This window comes from Coregonus lavaretus (assembly GCF_964263955.1).
Source record: "Coregonus lavaretus genome assembly, chromosome: 33".
NCBI lineage: Eukaryota > Metazoa > Chordata > Actinopteri > Salmoniformes > Salmonidae > Coregonus > Coregonus lavaretus.
The window spans coordinates 8,502,612-8,520,789 of record NC_140020.1 but is presented as its reverse complement, the minus strand read 5'-3'; the positions used below and the strand labels follow the sequence as shown (position 1 = coordinate 8,520,789).

Genomic DNA, 18,178 nt, shown 5'->3' with positions numbered 1-18,178 from the left:
ATAGCCTACATTATAAAATAAATTTCTAACAACACACATTTTCTTCATAATAGTAGGTTAGGTTAGTGTATTGTATTATTTTCATAGAAACCTGTTGATTAATACATTCATGAAGTTTCGCAATAAACTTCGCTATTTGCCTGCAATAGACTCTAGTAGAATTGATATATGTAACGGTTTTAGTTGAATACGGTTGATGACCTGAACTGTAATCGGATATTCCCGCCCCCTCTCATTTTAGCGTTGCTGCACCGTGCTCTGTAAATTGTTTCCCCCCCATGCGATCAGTCTGTCGTCCGGGCTGAAGCGGGATTTCGTCGTAGTGACATGTCTACTAGGCCTACTATGTGGAATTATTGATTTTTCACCAAAGCTAACTTAAAAGATAAAGAAAAAAAAGCCGATTCAATTTTAGAGAGCACAATTTCAAAGAAATGGATCCCATAACAAAGTGGACTTCTAAACAAGTTGTCGATTGGATAAGAGGTGAGTTGATTAGCCTTCCTAATTCTAACATACACTGTTGCCATCAGAGTAGCCCAATGTGTAATACATTTTTGAATAGCCTATGTTTGTTTCACTTTAGTTATATAATTTGTTGTTAGGCTATAGCATAGTTAATTGCCTGTTAATTAATTAATTGCTCAACTTTCTGGTTTAATTCTATTTTTTTTCTCTCAGCGTTGTTGGGAAGGGCCCGTAAGTAAGCATTTCACTGTTGGTCTACACCTGTTGTTTACGAAGCATGTGACAAATACGATTTGATTTTGATTGGTTTTAGTAACCAATTAAATTAAATTCAAAATTGCCCCCTCTTGAGAATGTTGACTGAGAATGAGTGAATAACAGTGCTACAAATAGCAACAAAAGTTGCATTTGACAGTCGGTATCTATTAGAAGCACCCTAGTTGTTGAATTAAAACTTTGTAACAAAGTGTTTTATTGCTTGTTTGGGCAGCAATTAAGTCTCATCTTTAAAGCCATTTTAAAATGACATTTGATGAAAGGAAATTGTGTGCCAACGGGTAGAAGGGTTTATGTTTACTTGAACGTGCAGGTGCTCACTATGTGCTGTTGACAACCAAAGCTCAACTGTCACCTTGTATGAGCCCACTGGTAGGCTACCTTAAAAGGGTCAATCTGCAGTTGCTACATAAATTTTCTGGACTAATAAATGAATGATATACACTACCCGTCAAAAGTTTTAAAACACCTACTCATTCAAGGGTTTTTCTTTAATTTTGCTATTTTCTACATTGTAGAATAATAGTGAAGACATCAAAACTATGAAATAACACATATGGAATCATGTAGTAACCAAAAAAGTGTTAAACAAATCAAAATATATTTTATATTTTAGATTCTTCAAAGTAGCCACCCTTTGCCTTGATGACAGCTTTGCCCACTCTTGGCATTCTCTCAACCAGCTTCACCTGGAATGCTTTTCCAACAGTCTTGAAGAAGTTCCCACATATGCTGAGCACTTGTTGAATGCTTTTCCTTCACTCTACGGTCCGACTCATCCCAAACCATCTCAATTTGGTTGAGGTCGGGGGATTGTGGAGGCCAGGTCATCTGATGCAGCACTACATCACTCTCCTTCTTAGTCAAATAGCCCTTACACAGCCTGGAGGTGTGTTGGGTCATTGTCTTGTTGGAAAACAAATGATAGTCCCACTAAGCCCAAACCAGATGGGATGGCGTATTGCTGCAGAATGCTTTGGTAGCCATGCTGGTTAAGTGTGCCTTGAATTCTAAATAAATCACAGACAGTGTCACCAGCAAAGCACCCCCACACCATAACACCTCCTCCTCCATGCTTTATGGTGGGAAGAACACGTGGAGATCATCCGTTCACCCACACCGCGTCTCACAAAGACACAGCGGTTGGAACCAAAAATCTCAAATTTGGACTCCAGACCAAAGGACAAATTTCCACTGGTCTAATGTCCATTGCCTGTGTTTCTTGGCCAAAGCAAGTCTCTTCTTATTGGTGTCCTTTAGTAGTGGCTTCTTTGCAGCAAATCGACCATGAAGGCCTGATTCACACAGTCTCCTCTGAATAGTTGATGTTGAGATGGGTCTGTTACTTGAACTCTGTGAAGCATTTATTTGGGCTGCAATTTCTGAGGCTGGTAACTCTAATGAATTTATCCTCTGCAGCAGAGATAACTCTGGGTCTTCCATTCCTGTGGCAGTCCTCATGAGAGCCAGTTTCATCATAGCGCTTGATGGTTTTTGCGACTGCACTTGAAGAAACTTTCAAAGTTCTTGAAATGTTCCGTATTGACTACCTTCATGTCTTAAAGTAATGATGGACTGTCATTTCTCTTTGCTTATTTGAGCTGTTCTTGCCATAATATGGACTTGGTCTTTTATCAAATAGGGCTATCTTCTGTATATCCCCCTACCTTGTCACAACACAACTGATTGGCTCAAATGCATTAAGAAGGAAATACATTCCACAAATTAACTTTTAAGAAGGCACACCTGTTAATTGTAATGCATTCCAGGTGACTACCTCATGAAGCTGGTTGAGAGAAGGCCAAGAGTGTGCAAAGCTGTCATCAAGGCAAAGGGTGGCTATTTGAAGAATCTCAAATATAAAATATATTTTGATTTGTTTAACACTTTTTTGGTTACTACATGATTCCATATGTGTTATATCATAGTTTTGATATCTTCACTATTATTCTACAATGTAGAAAATAGTAAAAATAAAGAAAAACCCTTGAATGAGTAGGTGTTCTAAAACTTTTGACCGGTAGTGTATACCCATTGATTCTTGAAGAATATCTCATAAATGCCTCATGAGCTTAGTTCAACCCTATCAGAACCCAACATATAAGCTCCAATGTTTGTAAACATTGTAAATCTAAACAAACACCTAAAACTATCATTTTGATATCATGGATGGCCAGTCCTTGCATCCATAGCTCTGTCTATGAATTTGAGAGTGGTCACGTTTCTCTAGCCCCATCCCTAAGCTTTTTACCGGAACAGGGGTCGGAACAGGGGTCGGAACAGGGGTCAGAACAGGGGTCGGAACAGGGGTCGGAACAGGGGTCGGAACAGGGGTCGGGGCTGGGAAAGATCTGTGTCCAGATTAGAAGGCTTTTCATTTGGCTGACTGTTTTCTGGAGTGTTTTCACGTGTGAAATGTACAGTGTGTTAAGGGGCTTTCACACCGAGCGGATGTGTTGATGACCTAAGAGCTGCTGCTACATGTATCCATTGAGGGAAGATTAGATTATGTTGCGGTTGTGCACATTATGTGAAAGCATGATAAACAAACTATACAATTGTACGAGTACAATTTAATTTGGCTAAGGACAGCTAGTACACAAACAATGATATTTTTGCATCACTAGACCTACTTAAATAACCTCAATTAGCTCCCTTTGTGCTTCACTCATTTCCAAAGCAGCCTATATACAGATGTAGGATCTTAATTTGATCACTGTTGCAGGACAACTTTCCTGCAATGCAGCACATTTAAAACGAGTGTATTTGAGATTTTAAAAGGCTTCTGAAGTTTGTAATTTTCACTTTGAAATTTCAGACTTGATCTTCCCTTACGATAAATGTATCAACACCTACAAAAATGTCCATAAGACTCTTTCACCTTACCACCACCTTATCAGGAGTGAACCCAACCAAGCCTCTGAGGAAACAGATCAACCTCCTCTTCCTGTTTATTTTTTAATTGTTCCTTATTATTACGGGCCCACCTACTACCACAGTCCAAAGGGTGACACGTCACATACGCTTACCTACCTGTTGCAGTTATGTGTGACCACTGGTCACTAACGACTACAAGGCCATGTTGTTTAAATTGATTACAGCTTAATGACACCACCAGAGCTTCTTCAAAGTATTTGTATTGAATAACATAAGATAGTCAGGATAGGCAGCTGCATTTACACGTAACACTGAATGAGTTATTGGCATGATGCTATACTAATGGTTAACCACATTATCACTACGCAGTTCAAACTAATGGTTGACCACATTATTAGTACGCAGTACACACTAATGGTTGACCACATTATCACTACGCAGTTCACAATAATGGTTGGCCTGAACTGACTCACTCAGAACCATACATCCTGGTTATGTGTTACCATTAGTTTCTCTGACGTACATAGGAACATAGATAGGAGAGGCTGTTATTCATTTCATATTATTATTATAACTATTTTATGTCTAATCATTTCTCAAAATAGCGGGGCATGGAAACTTTCTCTTCAGTGGCTGAGTCTCAAATGGCATTCTAAAGTGCACTAGGGCTCTGTTCCAAAGTAGTTCACTATATAGGGAATAGGATGCCATTTGGGACACAGTGTCTCCATCCAGTTTATATCAGTCAGAAGAAGTGTTTCCATGGGAACGAAAATGCCATTAATTAACCCTGCTACCTAAGGCAACCCTGTAACCTCTTCGCTACTCCCCAAACGTTGGAGAGATCTGTGAAGAGTAGGTACTGTCTGCGACTGGTTGTTTTGAACAGGATAAGCTACTATTACGCTAATTCTGGATTTTTCCCAGAACACACACACACACAATTGTTTTTTGTGGTCAAGGAAATCCTTTTTCCTCATGAATCTGTTTGCCTGAGATTGGGTGTTTCCTCTCTCGTTTCCTGTCTGAATGGGTTAGTGGAGTCTTATAAATAGTCTGAATGGGTTAGTGGAGTCTTATAAATAGTCTGAATGCTTTTGAATCACTCTCTCTTCCTTTCGATTGACGACCACCACCACCTCTGTTCTGTTGTGAGGGGTGAAGTAAATATTCCCTATGTTGTCCCCAGCTCTGCAGGTCCAAACTCCACTCATTTATTGCCTGTCAACCCCATACAGCACAACACGTGCCTTTGTGTGCTGTGATGAACTAGACAGAGGAAGTGTTCACTTCTATCAAACCTATTGAATATAGACAGGGTGCATGCTGCTAGCTTGTTAATGAACACACATATCACAGTTGGTTGGTTAAATGTTACCACTCACAACATAGTCTCGCAAACACATCAAATATGGTTTACTAGGCAAGGGAAGTGAAACACTTGATGAGGAAAGCAACCAAATTCTGGATGTGTCTGGGTTTTGTTTGTTTTTATGTTTCTGATAAATGATTAACTGGATTTTGCTGTGGAATGTGATTGCAGCCTGAGCCATGCACAATAGTTTACTGACCTCAACGATTTTCTCAGTAACCCACTTTTTCTTTGCAGAAATCTCCCTAATCAGATGAAGAGGTCAATATTCATACACTCTTAGAAAGAAATATGCTATCTAGAACCAATAAGGGTTCTTCATAGGATAACCCTTTGAAGAACCCTTTTGGTTCCTATGGGGACAGCCGAAGATCCCTTTTGGAACCCTTTTTTATAAGAGTGTAGAAACGACATGGTTCATCCTGTAAAGGGGTTATTTCCTTCATCATAAACACTTAAACACTCCTTTATAACACTGGTTTTGTGAACATGCATAGAGAAGAGATAAAACAGGATAATAGATTTGACTGGTCCACGGGGGAATTCAGTTCTAATTTATCAAGTTCTCATAGTTATCTGAAGGGCTGTCTCAAGTTGGAGCCATTTGTGGAATCTTGGGGTTCTGTCAACTGTCAATAGATCAGTGAAAACAATGAAGATGCTTCTGTCTGTTAGAGGTTGGTCAGTATAAAAGCAATAGAGTCGTACAGTGCTACTGCCTTTTGTACACAAACAACTAGCCCACTGTCAGTTCATTGGTTGTGAGGGCAGAGGGCCAGAGCTGTGAATACTTCATGGGAAGAAGGCTAGTAAAGAGACTGAGTGAATGAGAGAGAAAGAGGAGAGAGAAAGAGGAGAGAGAAAGAGGAGAGAGAAAGAGGAGAGAGAGGTGTAAAGAGAGAGGCCTTGCACCAGTCCCTCATTTGTAACAAAACCTTGAGAAACTAGGCCCCCCTAATACTCTGCTGTGTGCTTGTTAGCCACAGGATTTGGGAGATCGGGGCTGGGAATGATCTGTGTCCAGATTAGAAGGCTTTTCATTTGGTTGACTGTTTTCTAGCCCCCTCCCTAGGAACAGGGGTCGGAACAGGGGTCGGAACAGGGGTCGGAACAGGGGTCGGAACAGGGGTCGGGGCTGGGAAAGATCTGTGTCCAGATTAGAAGGCTTTTCATTTGGCTGACTGTTTTCTGGAGTGTTTTCACGTGTGAAATGTACAGTGTGTTAAGGGGCTTTCACACCGAGCGGATGTGTTGATGACCTAAGAGCTGCTGCTACATGTATCCATTGAGGGAAGATTAGATTATGTTGCGGTTGTGCACATTATGTGAAAGCATGATGTTTATGTTTAGTCATTAGGAGACGCTCTTATCCAGAGCATACATTATTCATACTGGCCCCCCTGTGGGAATCGAACCCACAACCCTGGCATTGCAAACGCCATGCTCTACGAACGGAGCTACATCCCCTGATAAACAAACTATATTCCCTATATAGTGCACTACTTTTGACCAGGCTGTACGAGTACAATTTAATTCGGCTAAGGACAGCTAGTACACAAACAATGATATTTTTGCATCACTAGGCCTACTTAAATAACCTCAATTAGCTCCCTTTGTGCTTCACTCATTTCCAAAGCAGCCTATATACAGATGTAGGATCTTAATTTGATCACTGTTGCAGGACAACTTTCCTGCAATGCAGCACATTTAAAACTAGTGTATTTGAGATTTTAAAAGGCTTCTGAAGTTTGTAATTTTCACTTAGAAATTTCAGACTTGATCTTCCCTTACGAAAAATGTATCAATCCCCTACAAAAATGTCCATTAATTATAATCAACATAAAATGCACATTTCCTTTCGCTGCTAGGATTATTTTCTTTTAGCATACTGGCTAAAATTAAGATCCTACATCTGTATCGACATCCAACTGCACCAGTTCTTTGGTGTCTTTTAGAAGGTACAGTATACTGTAACTGAGAGCAACATACTCTCCCTGGTCACAGATCTCTCAATGTAAATATTGAATGTGTGTGGGGACGTATTCGCTTGTAATCATAGTGACTGTTAAGTCATTAACGCTCAGCTGGAATGGTCAACAAGTCTTTATTTTTGAATAGCGTTCCTAAAGCAGGAAAACAGGGATGTTTTGAGATTTTTCAACAGGGTAATCCGCACTAAGCCAAAGTTTGGTTGGGCTTTGAAGTTTGTCCCAACATAGGACTGAGCCAAACCCTAAGACGGTTGAGGTTAAATCTTGTTGAAGAATGATAAAAATGTTTTATGACTGTAAATTAATTGAGAATCTTACATTACTTTTGATGGGCTCTGGTCACTGTATAGGGAATAGGGTGCCATTTGGGATTCACCTGTTGTGTGTCATCATTAACAGGTAATGGGCCGTGTAGCGTGACATTGGCTGGCCCTCACTTGCTGTTCAGAGAGATTATTGCCCTCCTCAGGTGTCTGAAACCTGATCCTGCATGCTAGTTACGTTATCCCTTCATTACAGCCTTATAGACAAGTAGCCTTGTCAGCTGGCCCGTCTATTACTCCTCGCCCACCTACATCGCCACCCAATGCCACAGGGCTCATTTCTTTTAGAATGAGCATTGAATCTAATATTTAGCAGTTCTATCCTCGTAAAAGGTCAAAACACTTAGAAACATTACTTTGGTTGTGTAAAGGTTAACCCGATGTGTCCCAAATTGCACCCTATTCCCTATGCCCCCCGGTCAAAAGTAGTGCACTACATAAGAAATAAGGTGCCATTTGGAACACAGTGTCAAAGTGAGTCATCTGTCAGTGTAGCGCGGCATTCCAAGCCAAATGGAGCAACGGTTGTCTGTGATTTTAATGGTCCCATGAGGTGGCAGTTGCTTTTTTCTTCACTATTTACAAACATGTCTGTTTTGGGGACCAGTTGCTAATGCCGTTCGGGCCAGAAGGTCTAAACAACAGATGAGATGCTGTATGTGATGGTCATAACCGCTGCTGCTATGTGCACGGTGTGGAATTCTGGGTGGCTAGATGTGTGGTCACTGGTGGTCAGAGATCAGTTTGATTCTGGGTGGCTAGATGTGTGGTCACTGGTGGTCAGAGATCAGGTTGATTCTGGGGGGCAAGATGTGGGGTCACTAGTGGTCAGAGATCAGTTTGATTCTGGTTATTGCTGGACAGTGCTATCCTGAGAAATGCCTGAGTGATAGACTGGTAAATAGCTTGTATTGACTCACTACCAGTGTTTTCTTCAACACTTGTATGGTATCATAACAGGTCTTGGACTCTGAAAGAAAGAAGCTCTTTGTCTAACATCTCTCTCTCTCTCTCTCTCTGTCTCTCTCCACCTCCTCCCTCTCTCTCTCTCTCCCTCTGCTCTCTCTCTCTCTCTCTCTCTCTCTCTCTCTCTCTCTCTCTCTCTCTCTCTCTCTCTCTCTCTCTCTCTCTCTCTCTCTCTCTCTCTCTCTCTCTCTCTCTCTCTCTCTCTCTCTCTCTCTCTCTCTCTCTCTCTCTCTCTCTCTCTCTCTCTCTCTCTCTCTCTCTCTCTCTCTCTCTCTCTCTCTCTCTCTCTCTCTATCTATCTATCTATCTATCTATCTATCTATCTTTCCCAGGCCTGGATGACAGCCTACAGCAGTATGCCCCGTACTTTGAGCATGAGAAGATTGACGGGGAGCAGCTGTTGAAGATCTCCCACCAGGACCTGCTAGAACTGGGTGTGACCAGGATTGGACACCAGGAACTGGTGCTGGAGGCAGTTGACCTGCTCTGTGCTCTGGTTAGTAGTCTAATAATCACAACACCTTCCACACACACACCGTCCTTCATATCCTATCAGAGCATAAGGTTTGGTCACACTTTATTTGGATAGTCTCCTAGGCGTATATATATGATCTACAGATGTTCAAACTATCAACAAACTTCATGTCCAATCATCCATTCAAATATCACATAACTATAGTTTGATCATGGTTTGATCACGTGTCAACTTCCCATCCCCATGTCCCAAATGGCAATGTCATTTACCCTACAGGTCACTCTAAAAGTGGGAATTAGAACAAAGGGCCACATTCCAGCATGATAACATTCATGCCGCTGTAATTTCCAATGAACCAGGTGAAGTGATAGTATATGGGGCTGAGTGAGAGTGGTGTTTCTGGTGCTAGCTTTAGTTCTGATAACTTTAGGTAAGCTGGAACAGTGAGTTGGTCAGTGCATTATGCCAGTGCCTTGGTATCAAGTGGATTTGACATTTTTATCTTAGGGGTTATCTTGAACTGCCATCTTGTTTGTTTTTGAGGGTCCTCTTGAATAAACAGTAAAAAAAGAGTAAACATCAAGACCTTGTTGTGCCTTTGGCCAGAGTGATTGTTATCTAGCCCAGAGCGAGCCCAACAGTGTCCAAGCGGCCCATGAATGGGTTAGAGTTAGGGTTGAGTGTGTCCAAGCGGCCCATGAATGGGTTAGAGTTAGGGTTGAGTGTGTCCAAGCGGCCCATGAATGGGTTAGAGTTAGGGTTGAGTGTGTCCAAGCGGCCCATGGATAGGAGAGGCTGGCATTGGTCAGGAAACAGGGATTAGGGAAGAATGTCCGGTCAGCTGCCTCTCTCTCTCTCTCTCTCTCTCTCTCTCTCTCTCTCTCTCTCTCTCTCTCTCTCACACACACACACTCTCTCTAGCTCTCTCTCTTTCTCCATCTCTCTCAGCTTAAGTGTGTCCAAGCGGCTCATTAATGGGTTAGGGTTAGGGTTGAGTGTGTCCAGGTGGCCCATGAATGTGTTAGGGTCAGGGTTAGGGTTGAGCGTGTCCATGCGGCTTTTCGATACCGTCAATACCGTTGAAACTATTTATTTGAAGTTTTTCTATATATTTTAATATTTGTAGCTACTTTTTAAGTAAGTACCAGCTGTCAGCTTGTGCAATACGTTAGGAGATAGAGCAGATCGCGTTCTTCTTTTCACCTGTCACATTACTTTACATTATGAAGCTTTCCGTAGTTCCCCAGAACAGTTGAGCCAGTCACATGTTTGTTTGTAAATAGCACAACAGGAGAAAGTGGGAGTCCAGCTGTGTATTGACAGGGGTCGCGTTTTAGAATGAAAGTAAACAGTGCTTTTTTTGCTTCAATAGACCGAAAAAAGTACTGGAGAAGATTAGCTCCACATCAGTCAGAGCGCTGTCTGCTGACAGAATGCCCTTTGGTGAATTCTCATCTGACTGGAGAAGTGCAACTGAAGCACAAAATTAGTCCGATGCCGAGCAGAAATTACAATAAGAAGCATTTTACATCTACATTTACAAAACACAGAAAGATATTTCTTATGCGTCTTATATATTTTTCCTGCGTGAAAAACACAGAATTCTGGGTTAACCCAACCCCTACATTTTACTTGCTAGTTATCTAAGTAAGTGGCTGAATTAAAAAGATGATGGGGCATCATATGGTGTTAGATTTTTACCGTGTTTGAGAAGTCAAAGCCCTTTGGATGAGTTATCTTAATTTCCTTGCGTTTTCTCTGGGACAGTGAGGCATTTTTTCTTATTTTGGCTCAATCAAACAACGACTATGAAGTTAAAGTGTAGACGGTCAGCTTTAATTTGAGGGTATTTTCATCCATATCAGGTGAACCGTTTAGAAATTACAGCACGTTTTGTACATAGTCCCCCATTTTAGAGGAGCAAAAGTATTGGGACAAATTCACTTGTATATGTATTAAAGTGGTCAAAAGTTTGTGACTCTACAAATTTGTTGGATGCATTTGCTGTTTGTTTTGGTTGTGTTTCAGATTTTTTTTTTGCCCAATAGAAATGAATGGTAAATCATATATTGTGGAGGCGAAAGAAACACAGACCTGTTTAGGCGAGGTACTGGCTAGCAGAATAGAACACTTGAAAACATTTACATTTATATCTGTAAATTAACCAATGATATCAAGCCATACCCGGCCATGATTACAGACACCTGTGTGTCCTTTGAAACTATATAAACGAGTGACCCGCAGTGTTTGTCATTATACCCTGATGAAGACAGCTTGTCTGTCGAAACGTTGGTTATTAAATTATTGCATCTGAGCTCTCTTTTTCAATTAATGTATTGTGTCATTTTTAAGTCACTTGTATTGAAAATAAGAATAGAATATGTTTCTAAACACTTCTACATGAATGTGGATGCTACCATGATTACGGATAATCCGGAATGAATCATGAATAATGAGGAGTGAGAAAGTTAGTCAAATATCAAATCAAATCAAATCTAATTGTATTTGTCACATACACGTGTTTAGCAGATGTTATAGCGGGTGTAGCGAAATGCTTGTGCTTCTAGCTCCGACAGTGCAGTAATATCTAACAATTTCACAACATATACCCAAATCACACAAAACTAGTAAGGAATGGGATTTAAGAATATATACATATATGGACAAACAATGACAGAGCGGCATGGACTAAGATACAGTAGAATATTATAGAATACAGTATATACATATGAGATGAGTAGTGCAAGATATGTAAACATTGTTAAAGTGACTAGTGTTCCATTTCTTAAAGTGGCCAGTGATTTCAATAGGCAGCAGCAGCCTAGTGATGGCTATTTAACAGTCTGATGACCTTGAGATAAAAGCTGTTTTTCATTCTCTCGGTCCCAGCTTTGATGCACCTGTACTGACCTCGACTTCTGGATGATAGCGGGGTGAACAGGCAGTGGCTCGGGTGGTTGATATCCTTGATGATCTTTTTGGCCTTCCTGTGACATCAGGTGTTGTATGTGTCTTGGAGGGCGGGTAGTTTGCCCCCGGTAATGCGTTCGGCAGACCGCACCACCCTCTGGAGAGCCCTGCGGTTATGGGCGGTGCAGTTGCCGTACCAGGCGGTGATACAGCCCGACAGGATGCTCTCAATTGTGCATCTGTAAAAGTTTGTGAGGGTTTTAGGTGCTCAGCCTCCTGAGGTTGAAGAGCCTCTGTTGCGCCTTCTTCATCACACTGTCTGCGTGGGTGGACCATTTCAGTTTGTCAGTGATGTGTACGCCAAGGAACTTGAAGCTTTCCACCTTCTCCACTGCGGTCCCGTCGATGTGGATAGGGGGGTGCACCCTCTGCTGTTTCCTGAAGTCCACGATCATCTCCTTCGTTTTGTTGATGTTGAGTGAGAGGTTATTTTCCTGGCACCACACTCCCAAAGCCCTCACCTCGTCCCTGTAGGCGGTCTCGTCATTGTTGGTAATCAAGCCTACTACTGTTGTGTCATCTGCAAACTTGATGATTGAGTTGGAGACGTGCTTGGCCACGCAGTCATGGGTGAACAGGGAGTACAGGAGGGGGCTGAGCACGCACCCTTGTGGGGCCCCAGTGTTGAGGATCAGCGAAGTGGAGATGTTGTTTCCTACCTTCACCACCTGGGGGAGGCCCGTCAGGAAGTCCAGGACCCAGTTGCACAGGGCGGGGTTCAGACCCAGGGCCTCGAGCTTAATGATGAGCTTGGAGGGTACTATGGTGTTGAATGCTGAGCTATAGTCAATGAACATTTACATTTACATTTACGTCATTTAGCAGACACTCTTATCCAGAGCGACTTACAAATTGGTGCATTCACCTTATAGCCAGTGGGATAACCACTTTACAATGTTTTTTTATGGGGGGGGTGGGGTGGGGTAAGGGGGGGTAGACGGATTACTTTATCCTATCCCAGGTATTCCTTAAAGAGGTGGGGTTTCAAGTGTCTCCGGAAGGTGGTGAGTGACTCCGCTGTCCTGGCGTCGTGAGGGAGCTTGTTCCACCATTGGGGTGCCAGAGCAGCGAACCGTTTTGAACAGCATTCTTACATAGGTATTCCTCTTGTCCAGATGGGATAGGGCAGTGTGCAGTGTGATGGCGATTGCATCGTCTGTGGATCTATTGGGGCGGTAAGCAAATTGAAGTGGGTCTAGGGTGACAGGTAAGGTAGAGGTGATATGATCCTTGACTAGTCTCTCAAAGCACTTCATGATGACAGAGGTGAGTGCTACAGGGCGATAGTCATTTAGTTCAGTTACCTTTGCTTTCTTGGGTACAGGAACAATGGTGGCCATCTTGAAGCATGTGGGAACAGCAGACTGGGAAAGGGAGAGATTGAATATGTCCATAAACACACCAGCCAGCTGGTCATACCCCCAAGACATGCTAACCTCTCACCATTACATTAACAAGGGAGGTTAATATTTTTTGGGGGGTATGATATTTGTGTGTCTGTAACTTTTCCTTCAGGATTATCTATAATCATGGTAGCATCCACATTCATGTAGAAGTGTTTAGAAACATATTCTATTCTTATTTACAATAAGTGACTCCAAAATGACCCCAAAAGGGTAATATTAGATTGTGTAGAAATGCAGGAAATTAGCTTTAGATGCCCCAACCAATTCTGAGGGAGGACCCCCAGATCCCCGCCAGGTTATGTCCCCCCCACTTCTAAAACCAAAGTTGTGCCCCTGGTTGTGTGTCCAATCGGCCTGTGTATGGGATAGGCTGGCATAGGTCAGCTGCCTCTCTGTCACTCTTTCTCCCTCTCCCCCTCTCTCTGCAAAAACTGGTTTTTAGATTTGAAACAGAAATATCACATTTACAGAAGTATTCAGACCCTTTACTCATTACTTTGTTGAAGCACCTTTGGCAGCGATTACAGCCTTGAGTCTTCTTGGGTATGACGCTTGGCACACCTGTATTTGGGGAGTTTCTCCTATTCTTCTCTGCAGATCCTCTCAAGCTCTGTCAGGTTGGATGGGAAGCGTTGCTGCACAGCTATTTTCAGGTCTCTTCAGAGATGTTAAATCGGGTTCAAGTCCGGGCTCTGGCTGGGCCACTCAAGGACATCCAGAGACTTGTCCCGAAGCCAATCCTGCGTTGTCTTGGCTGTGTACTTAGGGTCGTTGTTCTGTTGGAAGGTGAACCTTCGCCCCAGTCTGAGGTCCTGAGCGCTCTGGAGCAGGTTTTCATCAAGGATCTCTCTGTACTTTGCTCCGTTCATCTTTCCCTCAATCCTGACTAGTCTCCCAGTCCCTGCCACTAAAAAACATTCCGACAGCATGATGCTGCCACCACCATGCTTCACCGTAAGGATTCTGCCATGGTCTCTCATGGTTTTGTTTCTCATGGTCTGAGAGTCCTTTAGGTGCCTTTTGGCAAACTGTCATGTGCCTTTTACTGAGGAGTGGTATCCTTCTGGCCACTCTACCATAAGGGCCTGACTGATGGAGTGCTGCAGAGATGGTTGTCCTTCTGGAAGAATCTCCCATCACCACAGAGGAACTCTGGAGCTCTGTCAGAGTGACTATCGGGTTCTTGGTCACCTCCATGACCAATGCCCTTCTCCCCTAATTGCTCAGTTTGGCCGTGCGGCCAGCTCTAGGAAGAGTCTTGGTGGTTCCATACTTCTTCCATTTAAGAATGATGGAGGCCACTGTGTTTTTGGGGACCTTCAATGCTGCAGAAATTTTTTGGTACACTTCCACAGATCTGTGCCTCGACACAATGCTGTCTAGGAGCTCTACGGATAATTATTTTTTCGACCTCATGGCTTGGTTTTTGCTCTGACATGCACTGTCAACTGTGGGACCTTATATAGACAGGTGTGTGCCTTTACAAATCATGTCCAATCAATTGAATTTACCACAGGTGGACTCCAATTAAGTTGTAGAAACATCTCAAGGATGATCAATGGAAACAGGATACACCTGAGCTCAATTTTGAGTCTCATAGCAAAGGGTCTGGATACTTATGTAAATAAGGTATGACTGTTTTTTTTATTACTGTTCAAAAAACTTGTTTTCGCTTTGTCATTATGGGGTATTGTGTGTAGATTGATGAGGAATTTGTTTTATATAATCCATTTTAGAATAAGGATGTAACGTAACAAAATGTGGAAAAAGGGAAGGGGTTTGACTACTCCTGAATGCGCTGTAAATACTGTATATCCCTCCCCCCTCTCTCTCGCTCTCTCTCTCTTCATCCCTCTCTCTCTGGTCGTTGCCTAGGACACAGCCTCACACCAGGAAGCCTCTGTACTCCATTATAACACAGTCCTGACATGACTTAAGGTCTGGAGAGTAGGTAGGCCCCACTGTGGACATCGTTTGGGGTTTGTGGGGAAGAGAATCTTCTTTCTCTATGGATATCACATGGCCTAATAGGAGTGCTGTTCTGTCATGGTTCACATGCTAAACATTGTGCTGATGTAAGAATAATGTTCTGTGTTTGTCATTGTCATTGTCAAGAATGTCCATAGGAATTGGCTATACAGAACAAACAGATCTGGGACCAGGCTAGTGGTGCAGAAAACGGTGTATTGTATTCCAGTGCTATGTTCTCTGGACTAGCTTCAGTGTGAAGTGTGCGATACATTGAAAAGGGAACGTACAGTATACTCAGTGTTGTACTCCATTGTGAAGGCTTGGTTAATAGTGTCCACAGGCCAGAGAATGGGGCCCTGATAACCCCTAGTGTGAGGGATTACTAACAGTGGTACCCAGTAATAGGGCACAGGGTAACAGACTGGCACGGGGCAACAGACTGGCACGGGGTAACAGACTGGCACGTGGCAACAGACTGGCACGGGGTAACAGACTGGCACGGGGCAACAGATTGGCACGGGGCAACAGACTGGCACGGGGCAACAGACTGGCACGGGGCAACAGATTGGCACGGGGCAACAGACTGGCACGGGGCAACAGACTGGCACGGGGCAACAGATTGGCACGGGGCAACAGACTGGCACGGGGCAACAGACTGGCACGGGGCAAAAGACTGGCACGGGGCAACAGATTGGCACGGGGCAACAGACTGGCACGGGGCAACAGATTGGCACGGGGCAACAGATTGGCACGGGGCAACAGACTGGCACGGGGCAACAGACTGGCACGGGGCAACAGACTGGCACGGGGCAACAGGCTGGCACAGGGCAACATACTGGCATGGGGCAACAGATTGGCATGGGGCAACAGGCTGGCATGGGGCAACAGATTGGGACGGGGCAACAGGCTGGCATGGGGCAACAGATTGGGACCAGAACAGCAGAGGGATGGTGACTGTTGATTATGAACACAAAGAAAATGTGTGTCTCTCTATAACAGTGGGATTACAGACCATTTTCAGCCCTCAATTGATCAATGACCTACAGTTCAATACGTTCATGTTACTGTACATTTTTGTTTGGCCCCATCGATCCCCAAAATTCTGCAGTGTCCAATCTTCCCTTTTCCCATGGTCCACAAAATAATAATCATTTGGTGGGTGCTTATATTTGTCCTATTTTACTCATGTACAAGTGTGTATTAATACGCATGTGTGAATTGGAAATGTGTTTTTTGCATATCCCAACTCTCCCTGAGACACCCTCAGAGAGTGGGTTCACGGCCAGGGTCTGTCATTATCACCGGGGACTCTGGGGATTTTTAATCTTGTCGGCTCGGGGATTCAAACTAGTGACCTTTCGGTTCCTGGCCCACCGCTCTAACCGCTAGGCTACCTGCCGCTCTAAAGGCAATGGTAAGGTGCTTAGGTGGTAGTATGCCGGACCTTGTTATCTTTTAAGAGAGCTTTGGTGGTTGGAGGAAAGTGAACTGGGATCTTGACCATGTCCAACGTGAGAGGGAATATACATTATCTGGCCAATATAAAGTAGTGAGGAAGAGGGTTGGTTGTGGGTGACTAGTAGGGTTGCATCCCAAATGGCATCCTATTCCCTACATAGTGCACTACTCCCTATAGGCCCTGGTCAAACGTAGTGCACTGTATAGGGAATTGGGTGCCATTTGGGATGCAATCTGGGCAGAGCTTTATGTTCTCAGGGGGAAATCTCCTGGTGCTCAGGAAACAGATGTGACCCCACCCCCCACCTGTAACACACACATCCTGCTCGGGAAAAGCCATTACACCATTGTTCCTGCGGTTTCCGTCTGGTGATTGGTTCTCCCCCTGCCTCTCCTCTCTCCGACCATGTCCCATACATCAAAACTGCTGTACATCTCAGAGTCAACACTTTCTCCTTCTCCTCTCTCTGTCACATGCTCTCTTCCTCCCTTTCCCTCTCTTCAGTGCCTGAACAGGAAGAGGCATTCCATTGGCTGCAGAAGTTTCCATTGCTTCTATGCTTCAGGATAGGAACGAACGCGCTGAACAGCTGTCTAGTCGGAAGGCATGCGTGTCTGCGTGCGTATGTGTGTTCATAGTGATCAAGGTAATGATTAAAGAGATTGGAGTGTTTGATCTCAATCAGACCTTGTTGGACTTTCCCATCCCACCATCCTTTGCACTTAATTAAGGCCTTTTTTTTTTACCTCCGTCTACCATAGCTGCGCTACAGGGTCAGTGATCCACAGGTGTTACAGGGTCAGTGATCCACAGGTGTTACAGGGTCAGTGATCCACAGGTGTTACAGGGTCAGTGATCCACAGGTGTTACAGGGCCAGTGATCCACAGGTGTTACAGGGTCAGTGATCCACAGGTGTTACAGGGTCAGTGATCCACAGGTGTTACAGGGCCAGTGATCCACAGGTGTTACAGGGCCAGTGATCCACAGGTGTTAGCCTGCTATTAAACCCCTAGAGCTGTGTAGATATGAAAGGGTTGATCGTTCTCCCTAGACGTCTTCCTCCCTCCCTTCTTCACCCACTAACACTCAGCACACACACACACAGTTACACGCATGCATGCACGCAAGCAAGCACCCACACATGCACACTCTCTTTCTCTCTCTCTTTCTCTCTCGCTCACACACAGCACACGTTGTGGATTTGAGGTAATTGAGGTGGACGTGGTGGGGAATATGTTTTAGTCAGTTAATGCGCCATGCATGTTGCCATGGTGACTGGTCCTGAGTGTTGGGGGACTGCTCCTTTAGGGTGGTGATGTCCCTGACTGAGTCTGTAATACCAACATGTTTCAAGCAGACCACCATAGTCCCTGTGCCCAAGAACACTAAGGTAACCTGCCTAAATGACTACCGACCCGTAGCACTCACGTCTGTAGCTTTGAAAGGCTGGTCATGGCTTACATCCACACCATTATCCCAGAAACCCTAGACCCACTCCAATTTGCATACCGCCCCAACAGATCCACAGATGATGAAATCTCTATTGCACTCCACACTGCCCTTTCCCGCCTGGACAAAAAGAACACCTACGTGAGAATGCTATTAATTGACTACAGCTCAGCG

At 43.8% G+C, this 18,178-nt stretch overlaps 1 protein-coding gene across 1 annotated transcript in view; it reads left to right on the top strand.

Annotated features, from left to right (window-relative positions):
* The first annotated feature begins 285 nt into the window (after positions 1-285).
* Positions 286-18,178, top strand: part of cnksr3 (cnksr family member 3) — a 34,517-nt gene continuing 16,624 nt past the window's right edge. The window contains exons 1-2 of the mRNA XM_084151346.1: positions 286-486; positions 8,606-8,769. Coding sequence (XP_084007472.1) covers positions 435-486; positions 8,606-8,769 — 216 coding nt within the window. The 5' untranslated portion in view covers positions 286-434. The remainder of the gene's footprint in view (positions 487-8,605; positions 8,770-18,178) is intronic.